The sequence below is a fragment of the Poecilia mexicana genome, unplaced genomic scaffold (assembly GCF_051168715.1).
Source record: "Poecilia mexicana isolate PSO_F unplaced genomic scaffold, ASM5116871v1 scaffold_17, whole genome shotgun sequence".
Taxonomy (NCBI): Eukaryota; Metazoa; Chordata; class Actinopteri; order Cyprinodontiformes; family Poeciliidae; genus Poecilia; species Poecilia mexicana.
The window spans coordinates 11,236,253-11,256,298 of NW_028263386.1; the positions used below are offsets into that span (position 1 = coordinate 11,236,253).

Sequence of the window (20,046 nt, forward strand, 5' to 3'; positions counted from 1 at the left end):
AAACATATAATTGATACACCAAGGGACACGTAAATGTAATTAGTTAAGACATATGATGTGCTCTGATGAAACTAAAATTGCAGTGTTTGGCCCAAATGTGCATTTTGTGACAAGCCATGTGTGGATGTTTTGTTTCAGGGGAGAGTTGAGCACCTCAAAAACATTATGGGATGAAGCATCATGGGAAAATATTAAAGTAACATCTCAGGGCATCAGGAGAAATTCTTGAAAAATCATCTTGTTAAGTATTTGGGCATTTATCAAATTTAAATAATTTTGTTGTTCCTAACTGACCTGTCAGAGGCTGAGGAAAAAAAGACAGAACGTACAAAAGGTATTGAATGAAGACTTGCTGTTGCTTAAGAGTCATTTCCTGTTGTGATCAATGTTGATCACTTTTCCCGTACTTGAGAGGTGTGCGCTTATGTTGTACCTCATTTAACCTGTTCTCACCGAATGAATTGTAGCAGAGACGATTGTGAAATGCTGGGTGGGTGTTGTTGGTTCAGGCCATTAGAGCCAACAGATTAGAACAGACTGGGCCTGAAGGGAGGAAGGGAGCATCTCTAAGTAGTATGTTTCCCCTCCATACACTGTAGAAAAAGAATGAACTGAGTCATTCAGAGTTAATATGCAATCTTGTTTATAGCTCCAGGGCAGCGAATGGGACAGACTGCTATTTTGTTAACGTCATTTTAAAGACATGATAAACAAAGTGGATTTTTGTTATGCCATTATAAAAAAAACAAAAACAAATTTGTTTTACCACGACAGCAGGAATAATCATCAGTCTTATTCTTTTATTACGGTAAAGCGACTGTCATCTTAGGCTCAAGCCTTTCGTTTAACATAATCAAGGTGTGTGAAAACCTGGAATGTCTAATATTTCAATTAGCTCATAACCTGTGTCTTTTATTTCACAGAAAGGCCTTCTTTCTGCAAAAACCTGTTTCAACACCGAGCACGAGACTGTCTTGATCTGTTAGCCTGGATAAGACTGCAAGGCAAAACATGATTAACACTTACCCCCACCACTATCAGACAAACACGCTCGCCTCAACCATCCTCAGTGAATCTGTGTTAAAAGGGTCCAGACTTGTACTCATTTAACACCTGACTGAGCACGATAGAAAAATGCTCTGCTGTGAACTCTCGCAAAGTGTCAGCCACTGTAAAGCTTTAATCGTTCATCGTGTCAAACACATTAGGAGCTCTTGTCATCAAAATCCCACCCCTGTCCTTTTGATTTGGTTCCTCTCCATCTGCCTTCCTGCCAATCCCTTTTAAGCATCTACCTGCTTTGCTCATCTCATAATCAGTGGGAAATGGCCAAGACGTTTAACTGAGAGTCCTGACTAAATGGAAATGTTTGATTCAATTCACTTAGCCCCAAAAGTCCAAATTGTATGATGTATTTCTGGACTAAGACAAAACAAAACTACTGACATTTTACGATTTTCTTCTAATAAGCCAAACACGGAAGAACCTCTTCATGTTTTGTTTTCCACATGATGTTTAGCAAAAGTCCACTTTGATAATTTTATTGAAATATTGAATTCAAATTTATCATTTTGTAGGTTTTTAAAAAATGTGCTACTCTTATTTCATTCTTTTTAAGTTGGAAAAGTGCAATTTAATTGAAAAACAAATCTGCTGAAATAATAGTAAGAAAAAAGAAAAATCGCAGTAAACCAGTTTTATAAACTGAGTCCAGGACATACAGGACCAAAAGAATAAAAAATATGTAGCTCAAGCCCAGACAGACTAAACAAAGACTTTAAAAACATGATTGAAAGACAAGTACCACAGCATAAACCATATGTAAAAATTAAAGCTAAAGCGGAAGTGACTTGAAAACAGGTCTGTTGTCACTGCGGGATTATACCATAAACAGCCCAGAGAAAACTCAAATCAATCTGGCAATTTCTGTATCATCTCATTTAATAGATTTAAAATGTTGGGAACAGTAATAAAAAGGTTTCAGCTTAACCTTTTCCTTTTAAGATCTGTGGTATTATTGTCATTCATAGACAGAAAACACGAGGACAGAAACGCAAGGACTAAATCCAGCAACAGTCCTCAACAGCCGGACGTCTGGCTTAATGATTTTAGCCTCTGCTCAAATATGGAGTGCTGATGATGTCACTACGCCGTGAGAAAACCCTTCATTACAACCCAGCAAGTAAAAAAAAAAAAAAAAACTACTTCAAAAATGACATGAAAGGCTCTTCTACTTCAAACTGTGCAGACCCTGAACCCCAAGTCACCGACTGGAGCGAATGTTGATGGTTTAACAGATAATTGCAGTCAGGCAGTGAATTAGTGTTTGTCTGAAGTGGAGGTGACGGAGCTGAAGATGCTGCTGAGGGTCAAAATTAACTACCTTGTAATGTGACATTACATCAGTCGGAAGGCTGATCTGTAACAGGAGGGTGCAGCAGCCTGGTGAATAAACAGTGGGCCTTGCAGTGTGGGAGTGCCTTAGTGTGATTGGAAAGCTGTCCTTGGACAAGGCACAAAATCCCTTTTCAGTCATTCATGTTACTTCTCTCCTTCCTCAACTTTTCCTATTTTCTGACATTTGTTTTCCATTGTTGTTTTTCTTTTATTCATTCCATTCTTCTTTTCTTTATATTTGTGTTTACGTTTTCTAAATGTTTAAAGCTTTTGTGCATATTTCTCAAATTTACAAGGAGCTCATGTTAAAGCTTTGGTCTATGGGTGTTTTACACCAATTTATAATTTTAATTTTCTGATTTAATCTAATATCTAACTTACTGATTGTCCACATTCAGGACCTTTTCACTTTTGCTGAAAATGTTACAGTCCTTTGGTTTAGAGGTGAACAGACATTCACTCATTTGACATAAGAAGTATTTGTAGACACACACACACAAAAATGTGTACAAATGTAAGAAAGGCAGTGCAAGTGCCATGAATTTGGAAGAACAGAGCACAGCAGGGCAAGCGGAACCAAAAGGTCCTTTCCACAGAGGGAGTGATTAAGGCATTGCACAAATCCCACAGGGGAGTGAAAGGCCAGGAAGGAGATCTCATTACCCATAATGCAGAAGAAGACGAATTCTCGCCTAATGTAGCGTGGAAAACTCACACACAATGTCATAAAAAGTATTTAAAATCCCTCTGTTGAACTAATGATTTTGAAAGGGAAGAGGTTGGACATTTGCTCTGAGGTTCAGTTCTACTTTTAGGAGAAAGCCTTAAAAACATGAGATGAGAAAGGGAGAGAGCAGACCTTAGGAGTTCAGGCGCTTGCATCATAATTTACTCCGAGTTTCCACGTTCGATTTGTCAACTACTGTAATAATTTCAAATAATTGACAATGATTGCAGTTCTCCTAATATCCTTCCATAATATAACCTGACAGAGCTTGTTCAGGCAACAGTTCCATTATGGATGATTGTGTTTAGCAGATTCCTTCAAGCAGGCTACAACGTATGTACGCTGTCCAGCAGTTGGCAACTCCGAGGCAATAAACCGATTAGTGAACAGTTTGAACTCAAGGTGGTAATAATGTGGCGCTTTATCAATTGAATCTTTAAAGAAAAATATGTTTCATGGGTTTCTTATTAAGAATTTGACACATTGCGTACATCCTTGTAGAAAGTGAATGCTGCTCTTGTGGTACTGTGCTTGCACTCTGACCAGATCCACAGTTACACAAACGTATAGCAAACAGCAATTTCTGCATCACTTCCACCTGCTGTCTACATACCAACTGGGAGAAAATATTTTTTTTTTTTTCAAAATGACCAAACTACTTTTAAGATTTTAACTACTAGGTTCTGTAGTGTTTCCTGCCGTCCGTGACAAACCCAGAAGTTCATGATGTTCGACTTTTTATCACATTGGGAATGAGACAGGTGTTAAACACTGCATGTCTGGTTGGCTTCATCTTGATCCTGATGCCATTAGATCTCTTGCTGATCTTATTTTTTAGCTCTGACATCCACACATTATTTTAACTCAGACAGGCCACATCCTAATCATTGGGTTTGCATGACAGCATCCAGACTCTCGACACCCTACCTGGTTGATGATGTAGATGCCGTAGTCAATCTTCTGCCGTCTGAGGATCGGGTGGAGATAGTGGAGCCAGTACTTCAGGTGATTTTCTCTGTGACGGAATGGGATAATGATGGCAACCTGCAGAACAAAGATGCCAAACTTATGTAATCACCTGTTTGTTACCTGTAACCTTTTGTGCACAAGATGTCCTCATTTCATCACCAGCCACTGAACAATAAGACCAACTGAGAAAATCAAAGCAGGAAAACATTGAAAAACTGAGTTTTGTTTTAATCCACACTAACCTCGTGTCCACCAGAAACAAAACTTAGATAAGCATTTGAAATGGTTGATCCTGCATTGCCTTAAAAGTTTTCATCTTGTTAAGATGTTAAATGACAAGTCTACGCAAAGTAGGGCACATTTATAAGGTTGAAGAAAAATGAATGATTGTTTTCATTACATTTACACAATCTTCGAGTCACAATCTATCACAGTATTGATGTGGGCACTAAAATAGGTAAGATGACTGCTTGGAGAGAATATTTGGCAGGATGATGTATTTTAAATGTCTTTCATTTACATTCTGCCTGTAAACAATATATTTGGCCAGTTGAATAGATTCTGTCATCAATTTCTGGACTTTTTGTGGATTTTAAGTGGATGAAATTTTAAAACTAACAACCCTTGGTGGTGACCTTGTGATGAAGAAAATGTAATCAGATACTGATTAATCATAATTAATATTCTAAAATTCAACAATGACGTCAAAAATTTTCCATTCTTATTATGCAGCCCTATTCTTTGTGGTTTAATTAGGTAAATTCTAAAGGCAATTGATTGTAGTGGATTTTATTTAGAGCTATTAAGGTGTTAGGCTCTAAATACATACACTTTTACCATTTTTTTTTTTTATTTGTAATTGGAAAACCATGTGTCATTTTCTCTCCGTTTCACAATTATGCTATACTTTCAGATGGTCTGTCAAATTAAACAAAATACTTAGGAAAATACCCTAAAGTTATTTTGTAACTTAATAAAATATTACTTTTGCAAACGAAAATGTAGATGCACTTTTGAGAGGTTTAATGACATATTAATAGCACATATACGGCACAAAAAAATCAGACTGGGAGATTTCTGGGGTATCAAAGTGTCAACAAAAAATACCTGGGTTATACAAGTCATCAGATTATTGTTTGGGAACACCTCGGACCTATTTGTCCTCCCCAAACATTTATAATGGTCCTATTGAGAGGAAACATGATTGTTTGGTGCTGCTGTTGTCAGGTGTGGGTGTGATTGTTCTGCAGAAATGTACAAGTTGGTGGCAAATGTCACAGCAACAAAAAAAAAAAAAAAGAAAAATGCCAAGATGCATGTTTGCTGTGCAAAACATTGCGTTGTAATTTAATGAGAAGTGTTTTTTTTTATTTATTAAAACTATGTTTTTAGACTGATCAATAAATGCATATTCATGCTCACTGATGAAAAAAAAGTGTTTTCTCACATTCTATTAAAATATCTAGTCAGGGAAAATCTTGGTTCAGTTATTTTGTTTCAGAGTTGATTTATCGCTGATCCAGAGATGGTTGAAAGTTTTGTTAAAAATATTTTATATATGAGATACTTAAGCGTATACAAGCTGAAAACAGACATATTTGAAAAATATTAAGATATCATCTTGAGATACTATGGGGCTTGTCTCATGGTTTGCTATAGCAAAATAATTGCGTAGCTTCTTTTCTCTACATAATGGGATAAGAGATTTAGGGGTTTCAATTCAGAATATCTTGTCTTGTGATACATGGAGATTATTTCTATATCAGCCACAGAAGTTGAAAAGGGATAATTCTTCAGAGTAAGCAATTAGTCATAACAACAATACTTAATGAAACTGGGAGAAAAGCAAAAATGCTTTTATGGCAAACAGATTTATATTTCACACCAGAATTTAGGCTTTTACTTGTTAAAGTTATGAGAATGGAGCCAGAATGTAGAGAAAGGAAAATAAGATGCTGTTGTGCCAGTCTTGGTCAAATGTTTCTGGTTGGAGGACATCTTGATGAAAAGCGAGACTCCAAATAGACTTCCACAATGTTAACTTTAGAAAATGGTGTTAAAAGAAAAGATCTCAGTTCTAGTTCAGTTAAGGCCAAATAACAAATTATCCACTTTATTGAATAATATATTATGGCAAAACAGTGGTTCTTGATTTCTGTTATTAAAAAGTCAAATAATTTTACTTCTTCGATGCAGTGGTAATATCTTGACTTTTGAATGATTTATCTAGTGTTTGATTCTAACATAAATTCTAACAGTGTTTATGTTAAAGAGAAATATTGCTTAAGAACACATTGAAAACGGATAAATTATCCGTTTTGATTATCTTATTGGACATATTTTGTCTTATTGATTGACATCTGTCACAAATTTACGTAAGGAAAGAGAGGGGTAGATGAGATGGTTTTGCTCGGCAGGAGAAAACATTCAGGCTATTTTTAGGAAGGTAATATGTTTATTGGGAGCAGAAAAGCATTTTTCTTTTCATTTTTTGAAAACAGATACTTGCTACTTTTTATAGACAAGTAAACACTTTCTTTAAATTAACCTACTCAGTTGCAAATTGTTTTTAATCTCTGTTATTTTTTTAATGGCTGTGTTATAAATATGCCCTGTACAGGTCTTCTTGTTTCTGTGTTTACCTTGTGCGAATATGCATGCATCCACTTATCTTTACATTGATGCTGAAACACCCGAATTTCCCCAGTGTGGGATAAAAAAAAGGATATTTATATTATCATATTATGATCCATTATATTCAATATATTTCTACATTCTAAATCAATACATTTAACAATAAATTTCAAGACAACTCAATCAAATAAGATGTCTTTCATGCTAATTTTGTTTTGTGCCACACATCATGTGTTTAAGTATATCCATTGTAAGAAATGATTTTGAAAAATCTACTAGTTTGAACACTTTTAATCAGTTTAAAAACAAAGCATGAAAAAACACAACGATCAGACAGAAAAAGAGCCACAGACCTTCCATCGCGGCCGGCAGTCAGGCGGCTTGTATCGGCCTCCCTCTGTGACGTTTGGGTTTTCTTTCTGCAGTCTTTCCATTGTCATCTGGGAACTGAACTCTATCAGCAAGCGCCCCACTGAAGTCAAAAAGAGGGAAAAAGGAGAGAAGAGTTACAAAATGGGAAAGACAACAAAGACATCTATGGTGGGAAAAAAAACAGAAGAAATTGAAATAAATGAGCTGAGGAAGAACTGCAACTGAGGGCACAAGGGAAAGATAGAGCTATTAGCTTGAAAGAGATGCTGCACATGCAGCATGGGACTGTGAGCAGCTACAATACTAAAAATGCACTCCTGAAAATGCATAGCTAAATTAGATACACAGGCTATTAAAGACACATATTGTTTAAAAAAGACAGACAAACTTTGAAGTTACTCAAAATAAAACATGAAAAATATTTAGTCTCCACTGCTCTACCGCCAAAGAGTCGAATCAAACTAATTTATCCATGATTTATTTAATGTTCAAAATATTACATATGCATGTGCGTTTCTGCGTGTTTGAGATTGTGTATTCAGACTAATGGCGAGAAAATGTTTCAGCGTCTCTGAAGTATGCATTAAGTATTCTCACTCCGAGATTCATTATCAGTAAATTATAAAAGTGATACAAGCAAGCCTGCAACCACAATGCCATGCAAGGCACAGCCTGAACTCTCAAAGTTAAGTTTATTATTTTCATTTTAGTTAAATATCACACAACTATTAACTTACTCAGTAGGGAATAGGCAAGAGAAAGTTTGTGAGAAAAGTATTATGAATAAAGATTAAATTAAAAAAATATATATTAATATAGATATTAATTTATGACACCGGATATTTTGAGTAATAATCAGGCAATCTTGCTTGGGAACTTTGTTTTCAAGGGTAACAGAGACTGCAAAACTACACTGCCTTGCATCAATATTAAGAATGCTACACATTTTGCATGTCTTTCTACATTAAAACAACAAGTTTCATATATCTTATTGGATTTTTATGTAACAGTCTAATGAAATCAACCCATCAAAAAAAGAGACCACCACCCCTTTCCCCACTGCCCCACTTACACCTTGTAGATACTGGATTTAAATACAATTTACTGTAAAATCTCATTTCTAAATCGACAGAAACAATATTAACACCACACATTGTAGTGCAACTCCCTGGTTTACATAACTGCAGCCTGCTTCAGCTCACCTCCATCAGTGCAACTGTACAATTCAGACTTGTTCATAAGTCAATGACTAGCTAAGCACTTCTCACTTATAAAAAGGTAAGGTATGGGCAGGTTACTATGATTTTCATAAATGCACTTGAACAGTTATATAATTCTGATGAAGAGCAACAGCTCCTGGGCCTCTGCCTAGGATGCCCATTGGATCATCTCAATGTAAAGAGGGCTATGTGGTAAAGAGGGCACATAGCCCAGAGTAAAGAGGGGACAATTGGCTCTGATGTCACAAAAGTTCTTCTGTAAGATTTTACCTTTAACAGCAGAGCACTTCAGTAGCTAATATACTTTGTAAGCTATTAGCTATGCAGCTGAAACACAAATAAGCCTTCAAACTGTAATTTCCTCAGTTGAATCAGAAGACTGTGTAGGCACATGTAAATGACAGACAGAGCAAATTTGCATTATGAACAATAAAAGTATATGAATGTGGTTTGAGGTAAAATTGATTGAGAAATGTGATGATAAGCTAGAGCTTTCATATAATTTACACATTATTCAAATTATCCAACACAAATACATTCCACACAATAATGTTTCATGTGTATATGTAGTGATATTACAGTAATACATTAGAAAATCAGGCTGTGTGATTGCTTTATCTGGGACACCCGCTGCACCAAGGGATACAACAGTGCGCTGTCTGCAAATATATATGGTAATACACACACACACACACAGACAATAATTATGAGCTATATCTCAAGTCCGTGAGGTTAGCTCCACATGTACTGACACAGTACAGTTTGAGCACACCAGAAGAACTAAGCGCACGCACACACACACACACACACACACACACGCACACACGCACACACACACACACGTAAACAGCATGTGGGGTTTATTTAAGGCTATGATTCAGCCTGGGTCAAGAAGAAGCAGAAAACGGGAGCACTCAGGTTGGTTCTCCGTCTGATACGGCAGCTGTTCACAGAGTTATTGCTGTTTGTCTGCTTCTGTTTCTTTCCTCCTGCCGTGTGTTGCTGATTTGTTCTGCCATCCTCACCAAATACCAACTCGTATGTCAAAGCAGAAAGATTGATGAGTTATTGCAGACATCCCTAACATGTCTATTCCCCTCTGGGTCGCTGTCAGGTTCCCTCAGCTCCACCGGTTACTGTTCTTAACAGGTCTATTAGGCTTTTTAACAGGTTTGTTCTTTATTCTGAGGCCCATTAATAGGCACGGCATTTTCCACATTTAATGGTACTGAACTGATGTGCAAAACACCAGAAGGTAAACTAATTGTTTACTGTGGTAGAATTTCATGGCCCTGCTCTTTTCCCATTTTGAAAAATATAGAAGAAAAAAAAAATGTCACTTTGAATTTGAGTTTATATGAATTTGTTTTTTTTTTTGTTTTGTTTTTTTTTTTGTTCACCATTACAAGCATCCTTAACAGTTCATATAAAATGGGTGGAATGAACATGTTAATTCAAATGTGCTTTTAAAACCACTTAGCAGATGTGTGGCATGACTTGACCAGTAGATCCCAGTGGCTTTGTCATCTCTTCAGAAATGTCCTTATTTTAGATCTGTGAGCCTGTTGTGTGCATTGGTCTTCATGATGCAATTTCTTCTTCATAGAACAGCCTCAGTCACTCTAAGAATAAATTACACACAAAGTAACTCAGTTTACAAAAAAAGGTGACTTCTACAACAATTTAATGGAGTGAATTATATTTAGGGGTATGAGATTAAAAGAGACTAGACATGAGGGATTTATTGTTTTTTTTAGATAATGTTAAAACATTAACTATGTTTTAACCCCACTCATGCCCTGGTTTGTGTTGATCTATCACATAAAATAATAAAAATCCATGGAAGTCTGCGGTTGTAACAAGGGAAAATGTGGAAAATTTCAAAGAGTGTGAACGGTTTGTGATGTCCTTGAAGTACAACAGTTCAGGCCATCTGATCATGCAAACCCACACAGCAGGCGATTTGTTCCTCAGCGCTCCTGTTCTGAAAGTTTTTGAGCCTTTGTGTGCTAAAGTGACATCCAAAGCAGCACCAAGGTCAGTTTTCCGAGAAATGTCCAGAGTTTATAATTGCGTTTGGGTTTGTTTTTGCCTCCGGAAGAGTGGAGAGCGCAAGTTCAAGAAAGAGTGCACAAGAGAAGAAACGAGAAGAGAACGTAGGATGAATGGATGAAAAAAGGAGGCATCATGCTGCTGAAACAGAGTATCAATGGAGACTTTCAGCTCTCCAGATCTTATTAGACTGTCCACTCTCTCCCACCTCTTCTCTTTCAATCATTTACAAGTGCTTCCACCAGCTCTGGGTGATAATTGCTATTCTTTCCAGCTCGATGAAAAAGAAAAAAGGAGGGAAGAAAAAAAAGATGACAAAAGAAAGCAAAGACAAAAAGGGCAAGAAAGTTTTTAAACCAATAAACTTCAAAGCTTCTCATCTCTTTTTGTTTTGTTAAAATACCCCCGCAGGCCCTCCTCTTCACATCCTTTCAGGAATCACTGTAGAGGATTGAGGAAATCATTAAAGCCAAAGGCCATGTACAATCCCAGCTGTGTGTGAGTGCTTGTTTGTTGGCTCAGGGGATTATTGGCATCTAAGAATCACTGTGAGAGATGCAAAAAAAAAAAGCAAACAAAAAAAATAAAAGAAAAATCACCTTTCGTTGGTGGGAATGTGTGTGTACATGCAACAACCAGCGTACACACACAGGATAAAAAGGTTACCAGCAGTTTATTCAGAGCTCACCAACACCGAGCACAAAGGGTTTGAGGGAAGGAGGTGACACCAGCAGATTGATGGCTTTGTTGTCATGTAGCTGCAGCTAGAAAATGAAAACCCAATGACAAGCAAAGAAAACATGGATTTTATAAAAAGGATCCTGTCAAGCAGGTTTGCATGAAAATGTTTTCCTTCTTTCACAAGCAGCCTGTGCCGGGAAACATCAGGACCAGAGGCCATAATCTTTCAGTAGTAAAAGGTGAATTGTTTCTGGAATCCACCTCAAGTGGAAGATTTCAACTATCTTGGGATATTTTTCAAGAAGGATGGTGGAATGGTGCAGGAGGAGCAGCAGCAATGTGGGCACTGACTGACCTGAGGTTCAACAAGTTGAAGACGCAAACACGATCCCAAAATGTTACTTTTTATTTAAACCCTTGTATGTAGAAATGGGGTCCAACCGACCCCACACAGGTAAAACTTGTATCGTTTGCCTCCTCTACGTTTGCCTCAGTCCTCGCATGCACAAATGTTAAAGGATAATAGCTGGGCCAAGTGTTGCAACAGGAATCGACTGCTTGCAGACTAATCAATACTGGTCCATTTACAGTTTTACTTTTGATCACCAGACATGATGCTCAAAATATCCTTTTGGATGATTTTCAAAATTACTTTTGGTTTGATTACGACTCCTAATTTCTAATAATAGAGTTGTTTGGCCCAAAACAAGGATGGGAACAGCAACCAATGGAAACAGTGTAATTTAAAGCAATTCAGAAAATAATACTTACACATTACATAAAAGTAAATCGTACACGAGATTTGAGTATTTTTATAATTATTCATATTTATACTTTATCAAAGTGCTCAAACATCAAGAGGAATACACTGACAGGCAAGTGTTAAGTACATGGGTATGAAATTGAGGACGTGTGTGGGTATGAACTGCCCAAGGGCCAGTTTGGACCAGAGCTCATCAGGATTTTAACAATGATGCCACAATAAATACTTATCTTTTTCTCTCAATAAAAGGCTTAAGTTTGGCTGGTGATGCACTGTTTGGCATCTTTGCAAAAAACTTAGATGCAATTTTGACCTGAAATTTTAAATCTAAAGTTTTTATGATCTCTTTGTTTCACTTCTTTTTTTAAAAATGTATGTTTATGTTTTGGTTATTAACACCAAACTCCCAATAGGTCCAGCTGGGATTCTGCCTGGCCGTCCTTGTGTTGTGATGGGAAAGCTGTTAGCTTAGATCATATTGGCTTTAAATTAAGTTTTGTTGCATGTTGCGGCAGCACATCTGCTGCCCCCCTGTGTTCTGTTTGAGTTGAAATCCCATTTTCATGTTGCTCATAGTGTATCGGTAAGCCAAGTATAAGCATCAAACAACTTGTGCTTTGCTGGCAGAACCACTGATGATGCCTAACCAGACAGTAAGAAATGAGGATCAAAGAACTGGACTCAAGAGTCTGTTTTGGGATTGATTCATTTTTAAAGGAGAGCTTTTAAGTGCAAATAAGATCATATTTTTGTATTTGTCTAAGGAAATATCCATATGTTACAACAGTATTTTATACCCAAGCGATATAAATAGTTTTCAAAGCAGTGCACATATATATTTTTTTTCAGTCCCATTATTTTTAAGCATGAATGTTCTAGAAAAAGCCCAGCTTTGCAATATAATGGCTCTGCATCATCTTCCTGGGGGACATTTAAATGGGCTTCAATTATATGCTTTTTAACAATATCTTTAAGAAGAAATATGAGAAGAATAACAAAGAGGCCTGACAGTATTAAAGGTTTTGTATGATAAATACAAGAAATTGGAAACGGAGGTAGAGAAGGCGATTGAACTGTCCTGCATAGAGGTCAGTATAAACAACACATGAAAGGGACATCTGTTTCTACAGTTAAGATTAGCTCAAATTTGGACACTGACCTTAATAAAGCTCTACGTTATAAATGGCAGCAATTGTTTGACAAGCATATGCACTGACCAATAATAGGTTATAAATGTATAATTAAGATGTTATAAGGGCTTAATTATAAACACAATGAAAATACGCAGAAATGTTTAAATTAACCAGGCGAAGATGCTGTTTTACTGCATTGTGGTGCATATTTTATGTGTCAAAGCAAATGTAACTACAATGAAATAATCTAGAACAATTTTCATTCTTTGATCTGAAAGACCGCAGCTCTGCCGCTAAGGCAGCTTTTTGGATTTCCTTTGTTCCCATGTTCAGACACGCTCCCAGCCACAAATTGGTTGAGCAACTATCTCTGATCATCAGGATGTGTTTTCTGGTGTGATGCAAGACAAACAAGTTGTGTGCATATAAACAAGCCCAAACAAGAGCTCTCATTAATGAGCGTGAATTTTAAGCAGCTCGATCAAGCTAATTACAGTGGGAAAAGATAAGAGTGCTGATTCTAAATAGGAAATCATTTGATTGTGGAGCTTCTTACATGGCAAAACAATACTTTTATCAGCATTTGCTGGAGTGCTACTACTCAGCACGGGTGTTACAGATCATTACACAAACTGGCGAGGTAAAAAAAAAAAAAAAAGCACCTAATGGCAAAAATCCACAAGCCCCAAAATGTTCACTGATGAAACGGAAGAGGCTGGATGCATAAAACAGATGGAGGATACATGTCCTGGCGATACGAGAAAAACCCAAGATAAAAAAGAATAAAGGAAGTAAAGGCTGTGAAATACAAGTGATAAAGTGTCAGTTATTGAAGAATAGCAGCCGGACAACAAAGGAGGGGGGTCAAGGGGAAGACAGAGGAGGAGAAAACGAAATGGGTGAGGAAACACAGAAAGTAAACGACAAACACAAAGTGAAGGAGATTTTCAGGTCCTGAGCCAAATGCCATGGCAACACATCACTTGAATGACAGCGGCTTTTCTTTTTTTCTTTCATTACACTGCAGTCTTGCTGCTGTAGCTTTCATTTCAATTTATGACAAATTCATATATATATATTTTGTTCATAGTTTAGACTTAACAAGAGTTTTAAATGTGGACTTAGGACATACTGTCTTCTTAAAAAATACCCAATTAAAAGCACGTTGTCTCAAAAATAAACATCTCACTTAGAAATCAACTATTCAAAGTAATCTATGGAATAACCTCTTAAACAAAGCTCCAAATTTCCCCTCAGTACAAGTTTTCATTGTTATGCACACCACATACAGCGTTCTCTATGCATGACTGGCAGAGGAATCCGCGGTACGTGGCAGCATGCTGCTGCTTGTGCACGTAAATGCAGATATGAGCATCTGAGTGAGTGTTATTTGGCAGAGAACCCACAGGTCTCACAGCCACTGTCCAGCTGGTAAACCTCTGTACTCGTTGGCACAAATGCTGCTGACCCAAGCAAAGACAAACACACAGTCCAAACAGGATGCTCAGAGGATCCTGTGGCAGCCACAACCAAATGCTTGAGGACTCCAAGGCTCTGCTGCTCAGCATGGTTTGGCAGCTTTAGTGGAACAGAAACGGAGCAGGGAGCTCCGGTCCATAACCATGCAGGTGTTTATCATCTTGCAAGGACACAGCATTATACAGGAGAAATGAGTTGTTACTGGTCCATTACTGAGTGATTAATGAGTCTTTAAATAAATAAATAAGCATACCTTCCAACAGTTGTTTTATCCTGTTTAGTAAGGAGGGGTGCATCTAAGCAGGTTACTCATTTTTTACTGTGAAAAGGTCCCCTGTTTATCACAGGATCAACATCACAAGTATCAACATGATGTAAATTAATTATAAATATACAAATCCAAAAAACAATCATAAATATAAATCTATAAAAAATATATATGAAAAGACGTATTTTTCCAATCAGGGAACACATTATTGTAGGAACTCCCAAGCTGTGCTGACAACAATACTCAGTGCAGACATTCTTACTAAGTGAAGTCATTTCTCTTAGTATCAGGGAATAGATTGAAGTGAAGTCAGAAAAAGCACAAAAATGTGCGAAGATACTAGACATTTGCAGTTTTATCATTTGTAAGAAACAGAACAAACTGAAGAGTTTAAATACTGAGGGAAAGAAGGAAAGGACAATGAAACCAAAGTAGCTAATCATGTGAAAATGTAAAGCAGGTGAGAGTGCACACAGAGGGAAGTAAAGGGATAGGAAACAGCTGAGAACAGACTGAGGGCAAAATGAAAAACAAAAAAGAGAAAAACCTTGAAACCGGAAAACAGTAAACAGAACCACTAATCTAAGGAAACAATTCCAAAGCAAAGACTGAGAATAAATCAACTAACAAGTAATAGACTTAAATTGCAAGATCTGAGCAAAGAAACTGGGATTAATCAAAAATAGAAACATACATGAACACCATATTTCTAGCACTTAAGGGTCATAACAATGACTATTTTATGATTAAAATGACATCCCTCACAGATCCATCATTCACCTTTTAAAGCCAGGACAAATGGGCAGATGCATGAATGTGCAGACCATCTGTCAGCGTTACATCGCTTGAGTCCCTACGCCAGTTTATCTCTTCACAAGTCAGCTGATGCAGGGCTTTGCAAACCTCACTTGACTTTAACCCCTCTTGATTCCTCGGCTCTTTCAGAAAATACACAGAGACGGCGAAAAGGCATCTTAATCCCCCTTAAAGTGTTTTGGAAGAAGGGCTTCTGAAAAGTATTATATATGTAGCAACAGGTAAATTATTGCCTGGTGTAATGTGTGCCTGCGTGGGTGGTGAGGGTAGTTTTGTATGTTGAGGCACACAATTTTGAAACATGTACTCATTATGGTAAAATGTGTGAGAGCAAAATGTCAACTCTGAATGTTTGTCTAAATACAAACATTTTTTTTTATGAAGGTTTAAAAATGATGAGACAAGTTTATAGAAAAAAAAAAAACATACTCGCACATAATTGAAGCCAAAGAAGATGACGTTTGACGTTTCTTAAAGGCAAACTTTGATACTATGCATGTGTGTGTTTGCAAGTGTCAGCAGACACACTCTTAAACACAGATGCACTTAAATCCATCAGAGTATCAGCCTCCCTCTGTTTACATCTGTCTCGATCTTCCGCTCCTTTAATCTCCTTTCCTTCTTCTAGGAATTTCTTTCGTCTGCCTGTCACCATTAAAGGCCATCCACATGCATCCAGCTGTGCGTGGATATACAATCCTGAACACATCACACCAATAAGTAAACACACACAAGCAAGCTCACGCGTTCAAAAGAAAGCAGTGAATAAATAAAATCAAAGCATTTTTGCCAATGCCGAAATGAGTAATGAAACTGAATGAAGGAGGGATGCAGAGACCTTCACAAAGACCTAAAATTTATTCTCAAAATTTTAGATTAAAGCGGGAGAAATTTGTGTGATTTCTGTTGTTCTAAAATTCATAATTAGCAAAGTGATCTAGATCTTAATAAAGGTTAAATGTGCGGTTCCCCATGAACAAACTGAGGCAGACTTAAAAATGGTAACAATTTACAGTTTGCTACAGATAATTACTTACAGCTGAAATCTGAGAAACTGCTACAGTAATCTCCAAATGAAAAGAAAATCTAAAGATTACATGAAATCCAAATATTCCAGTCAAACCACGCTCAAAGAAAAAAAAACAAAACAATTAAACACAATCAATTTTAACTGCCAGAGCAAAAAATACAACAAACACAGGAAGAAACATAAAAAAAGACTTATTTTTTTTTAGTTGTTTTTATAACAAAGCAAACACAAAAAGGCTGATAAGGTTTGTAGCTTTAATGAACAGAAATGTTTAAACTGAAAAACAGAAATGGAGATTTAAAAGTATAATAAACTCAGAAGCAATATGCTTTTCTTCATCTCCAAAATGAATCTCAGGAAACTTTAGTTGATGTAGACTTTTGCATTCTATGCACAGCTTATCCTTTGTTATGCAAATGTGTTGCTCTACCTAATAAGTATTTTCACAGGACTGCATGCTGGCCTGGTGCAGCAGAAACTAGAGATTTACACAGCGAATAAAAAACACAAACACATTGTTTCCTCACTGTGATGACATAATTTTACTAGAAAAAAATTATATGTGCAGCAACATTATGCAGGGATACAGAGTGAAAGTGTGGTGTTAAAACACTACTCCAGCTCTTTAAAGATGGCCAAAATTAAATATTTTACAAATTAACAACTCCAATTAGTAGTTAATGAGCAAGCTGCTACACTGTAATGTCCGTTTATAGCCCCTAATCACTAAAACCAAATTATAAAAAACAGATTTTTCCTGGAGATACCCCTACACCAAATGTTGACTAAGATTTCATCTGCGCTACTGTAAAAGTACATAAACACATCTCACAGCTAAGTGGGTGCAGTTCCACAGCGACAAATCACAACACAGAAATGGATGGAGATCAAAGAAATGTTACTAAAGGCATCCAAGATCCTCAGAGAATGAAGCCCAGTTTTGTTTATCATTAACTTTGTAGCTCCTGTTTTTTTTTTGTAGACTGTTTTTATATACAAGACAATATTCTATCGGATATAAACCTATCAAGAGGACGATTCGCAAAATGCTGAGACACTGCCACAGAGACTAACAGAAGAGGCTTGGCCTCTGGCCCAAACCGGCACTCATGTAGCTGCAGTTTTGCTTTTCTGCCGCGCTGAAACCCCTGGCAACCGCACTGTGTCTGTCTCCAAAGACACAGTGACAGATCCGATTTCAGCAGAGAGCTCTGAAAGACCTGAAAGAAGAGAGGGGCAGGGTAGATCGGTGGAGGGAGGAGGGCGAGGGTGATGGAGTGGTGAAAAGGGAGGAATGAAGGGAATAGGAAATTGGAGAAGAAGGAAAAAGTGATAAAGTAATGAACACAAAGGAGGGCAGAGTGAAAAAAAAATGAATGGAAGGGAAAGCAAGAGTAGGCAGAAACAGACGAAGGCTTTGCTACTGGAATCCGCCTTCTAATTTCTGTTTTCTGTCAAGCCATACTTAATATATGGAGGCAGAGCAGAAGATTATATTCTGAATTATGAAACATAATTAAAAAGGAATTTAAAATACTGCTGGTATGGCTGCCATATATATATGTGTAACACAGAGCAAAAGAGCAAAAGTTGGAGTGTTAAACTTTTTATTAGTTCCTATAATGTTTTGTATTTCATTTAATCCATTAAACAAACACTACTGTTCAACATGAGTTTGTGATTATGGTTCTTTAGGGTTTAAATATATAAAATGAAGCATCACAGAACACAGCATAAAGCAAAAATAGCCTTTGGCCACTTCAAAATTCAATATAGCATCTGTACAGTGGTTGCACTTATCTGCAGTCCAAATAGGCAAATATTTATTTTGCTTTTATCAGCATTTGTTTGTTTACAAAATGTTCACCCTAAAGGTTTGACTAAATTTTTATAGGACAGCTTCGAATACAAGGTCTAAATAAATTAACATGTGAGGTAAAAATAAAAAGTCTAAACTCAAATAACTGTAAAATATTAATCGGAGCCCAGAGCTGCAGAGGATGCAAACTTTCACCACATAAAGTTTGACAAATCTTTTAAATGGGATAGTTTATAGATTTCTAGCTCAGGTTATTATGCTTTCGGACAAAAAAAAAAAAAAAAAAAGAACTTTTTAATGCTTACAGACCACCCTCCTTGTCAGCTAAAACATTTGATTAGTCAAAATTTTATATACATCAATTTAGTCACTTGAAATGAAAACAACGGTTTCGTGGCAGCTCCTACCTTGGTCAGTTTTTTTGGGCAGCCTTACTTTGACTTTCAGAATCATAAGATGTTTGATTCATACCTAGTCATAAATAAGGACAAAAAAATGTATCAAGCAGGAACTGAACTCTCTGTGTGAATATATTTGGAGGCCACATCTGAAATATTCATCATCACTGGGACACTGCTGCTGACACTGAGAAGGAGGGAGAGGAGAAGTCAAGGAATGAGAAAGTCAAAAAGCAGGGAGAGGAGAAGAAAAGGGTACATTTTGGGGTTATCTGACCTTTCTTCCCAGTTTGGCATAAAAAAAAAAAAAAAAAACTAAAGTTGCTCCTCTCATCGATCACAAAGCCTGCTTGACTGCAGGTAGTGATCACAAAAATGCCCCAAGAATCACAATGCAAGGTGTGTACGCTTATCTTGGACAGCTGTTAAACTTTCCTAAACAAATTCAGGATTGAGAATAGCAAATATTTTCAAAGTACTTGCAACATGTCTTCATACCATTTTCATATCATTTTGAAAAAAGAACAGTATGCGTTAGTTTTGTTATTTAATGCCATGTTTGATACCAAACGTGGTATCAAGTCATTTTTGAGGAGTCAAGTTTTCAGTATTTAAACAACCCTACTCTCCATTAAGTGCTGTTGTGCTTCAAAGTGTCGCATCTTTTGTATTGTTGCTTCACTTTGTACAGTGTGACTCGGAGGATGGGCGAACTGGGGAAATGGCAGAAATAAAAATCTCCATTGTTCTATAACACATATCAGTCAGCTTCACGAAAGCAAAATGAGCCGAAAGGGAAATCTGAGCATGATTTATTACCAGACATATGCTGATGCAGAAGTTATAGAGCTGATATTCCGATACTCACCTCCCACAAGCTGCTGCTCAGCATGATCAAGCAAAAATCTTGTAGACATATGAAAGCATGTCTTAGCTGTCAAAAAGCACTTTTTTTGAAAGGTTGGATTGTTTTGAACACGTGAGGGTCGGTGTCAAGTGATGCGCGAAGAATTTAAATCCAAATTTCTGCAGCACCAAGAAAACAGAACGATATCTCAGTTGAGCTTTTTTTTTTTTTTTTAAATCAGTTTATGAACCATCAGAGGAGGAACATCTGCATACGGACAGGAAATGCAGCCACTGATGTGAAAACGAGGCTCCAAAATAGGAGCAGGAGCTTTGAGGGAAACAAATGCCAAACATGTGCGGGGGCTGCTGAAGGGGCATCACTCTTTGTCTGCTAAGCCCAACAAACAGGGAACACAGACTGTTTGTGTCAGCACAAGCA

The 20,046-nt window shown here is 37.0% G+C and overlaps 1 protein-coding gene across 1 annotated transcript in view; it reads right to left on the bottom strand.

Moving 5' to 3' along the window:
- The window catches only part of b4galt2 (beta-1,4-galactosyltransferase 2), a 174,707-nt gene that overhangs the window by 96,338 nt on the left and 58,323 nt on the right, over positions 1-20,046 (bottom strand). Inside the window, exons 3-4 of the mRNA XM_088014444.1 lie at positions 7,081-7,199; positions 4,052-4,168 (exon numbers count right to left, since the gene is read on the bottom strand). Coding sequence (XP_087870570.1) covers positions 4,052-4,168; positions 7,081-7,199 — 236 coding nt within the window. The remainder of the gene's footprint in view (positions 1-4,051; positions 4,169-7,080; positions 7,200-20,046) is intronic.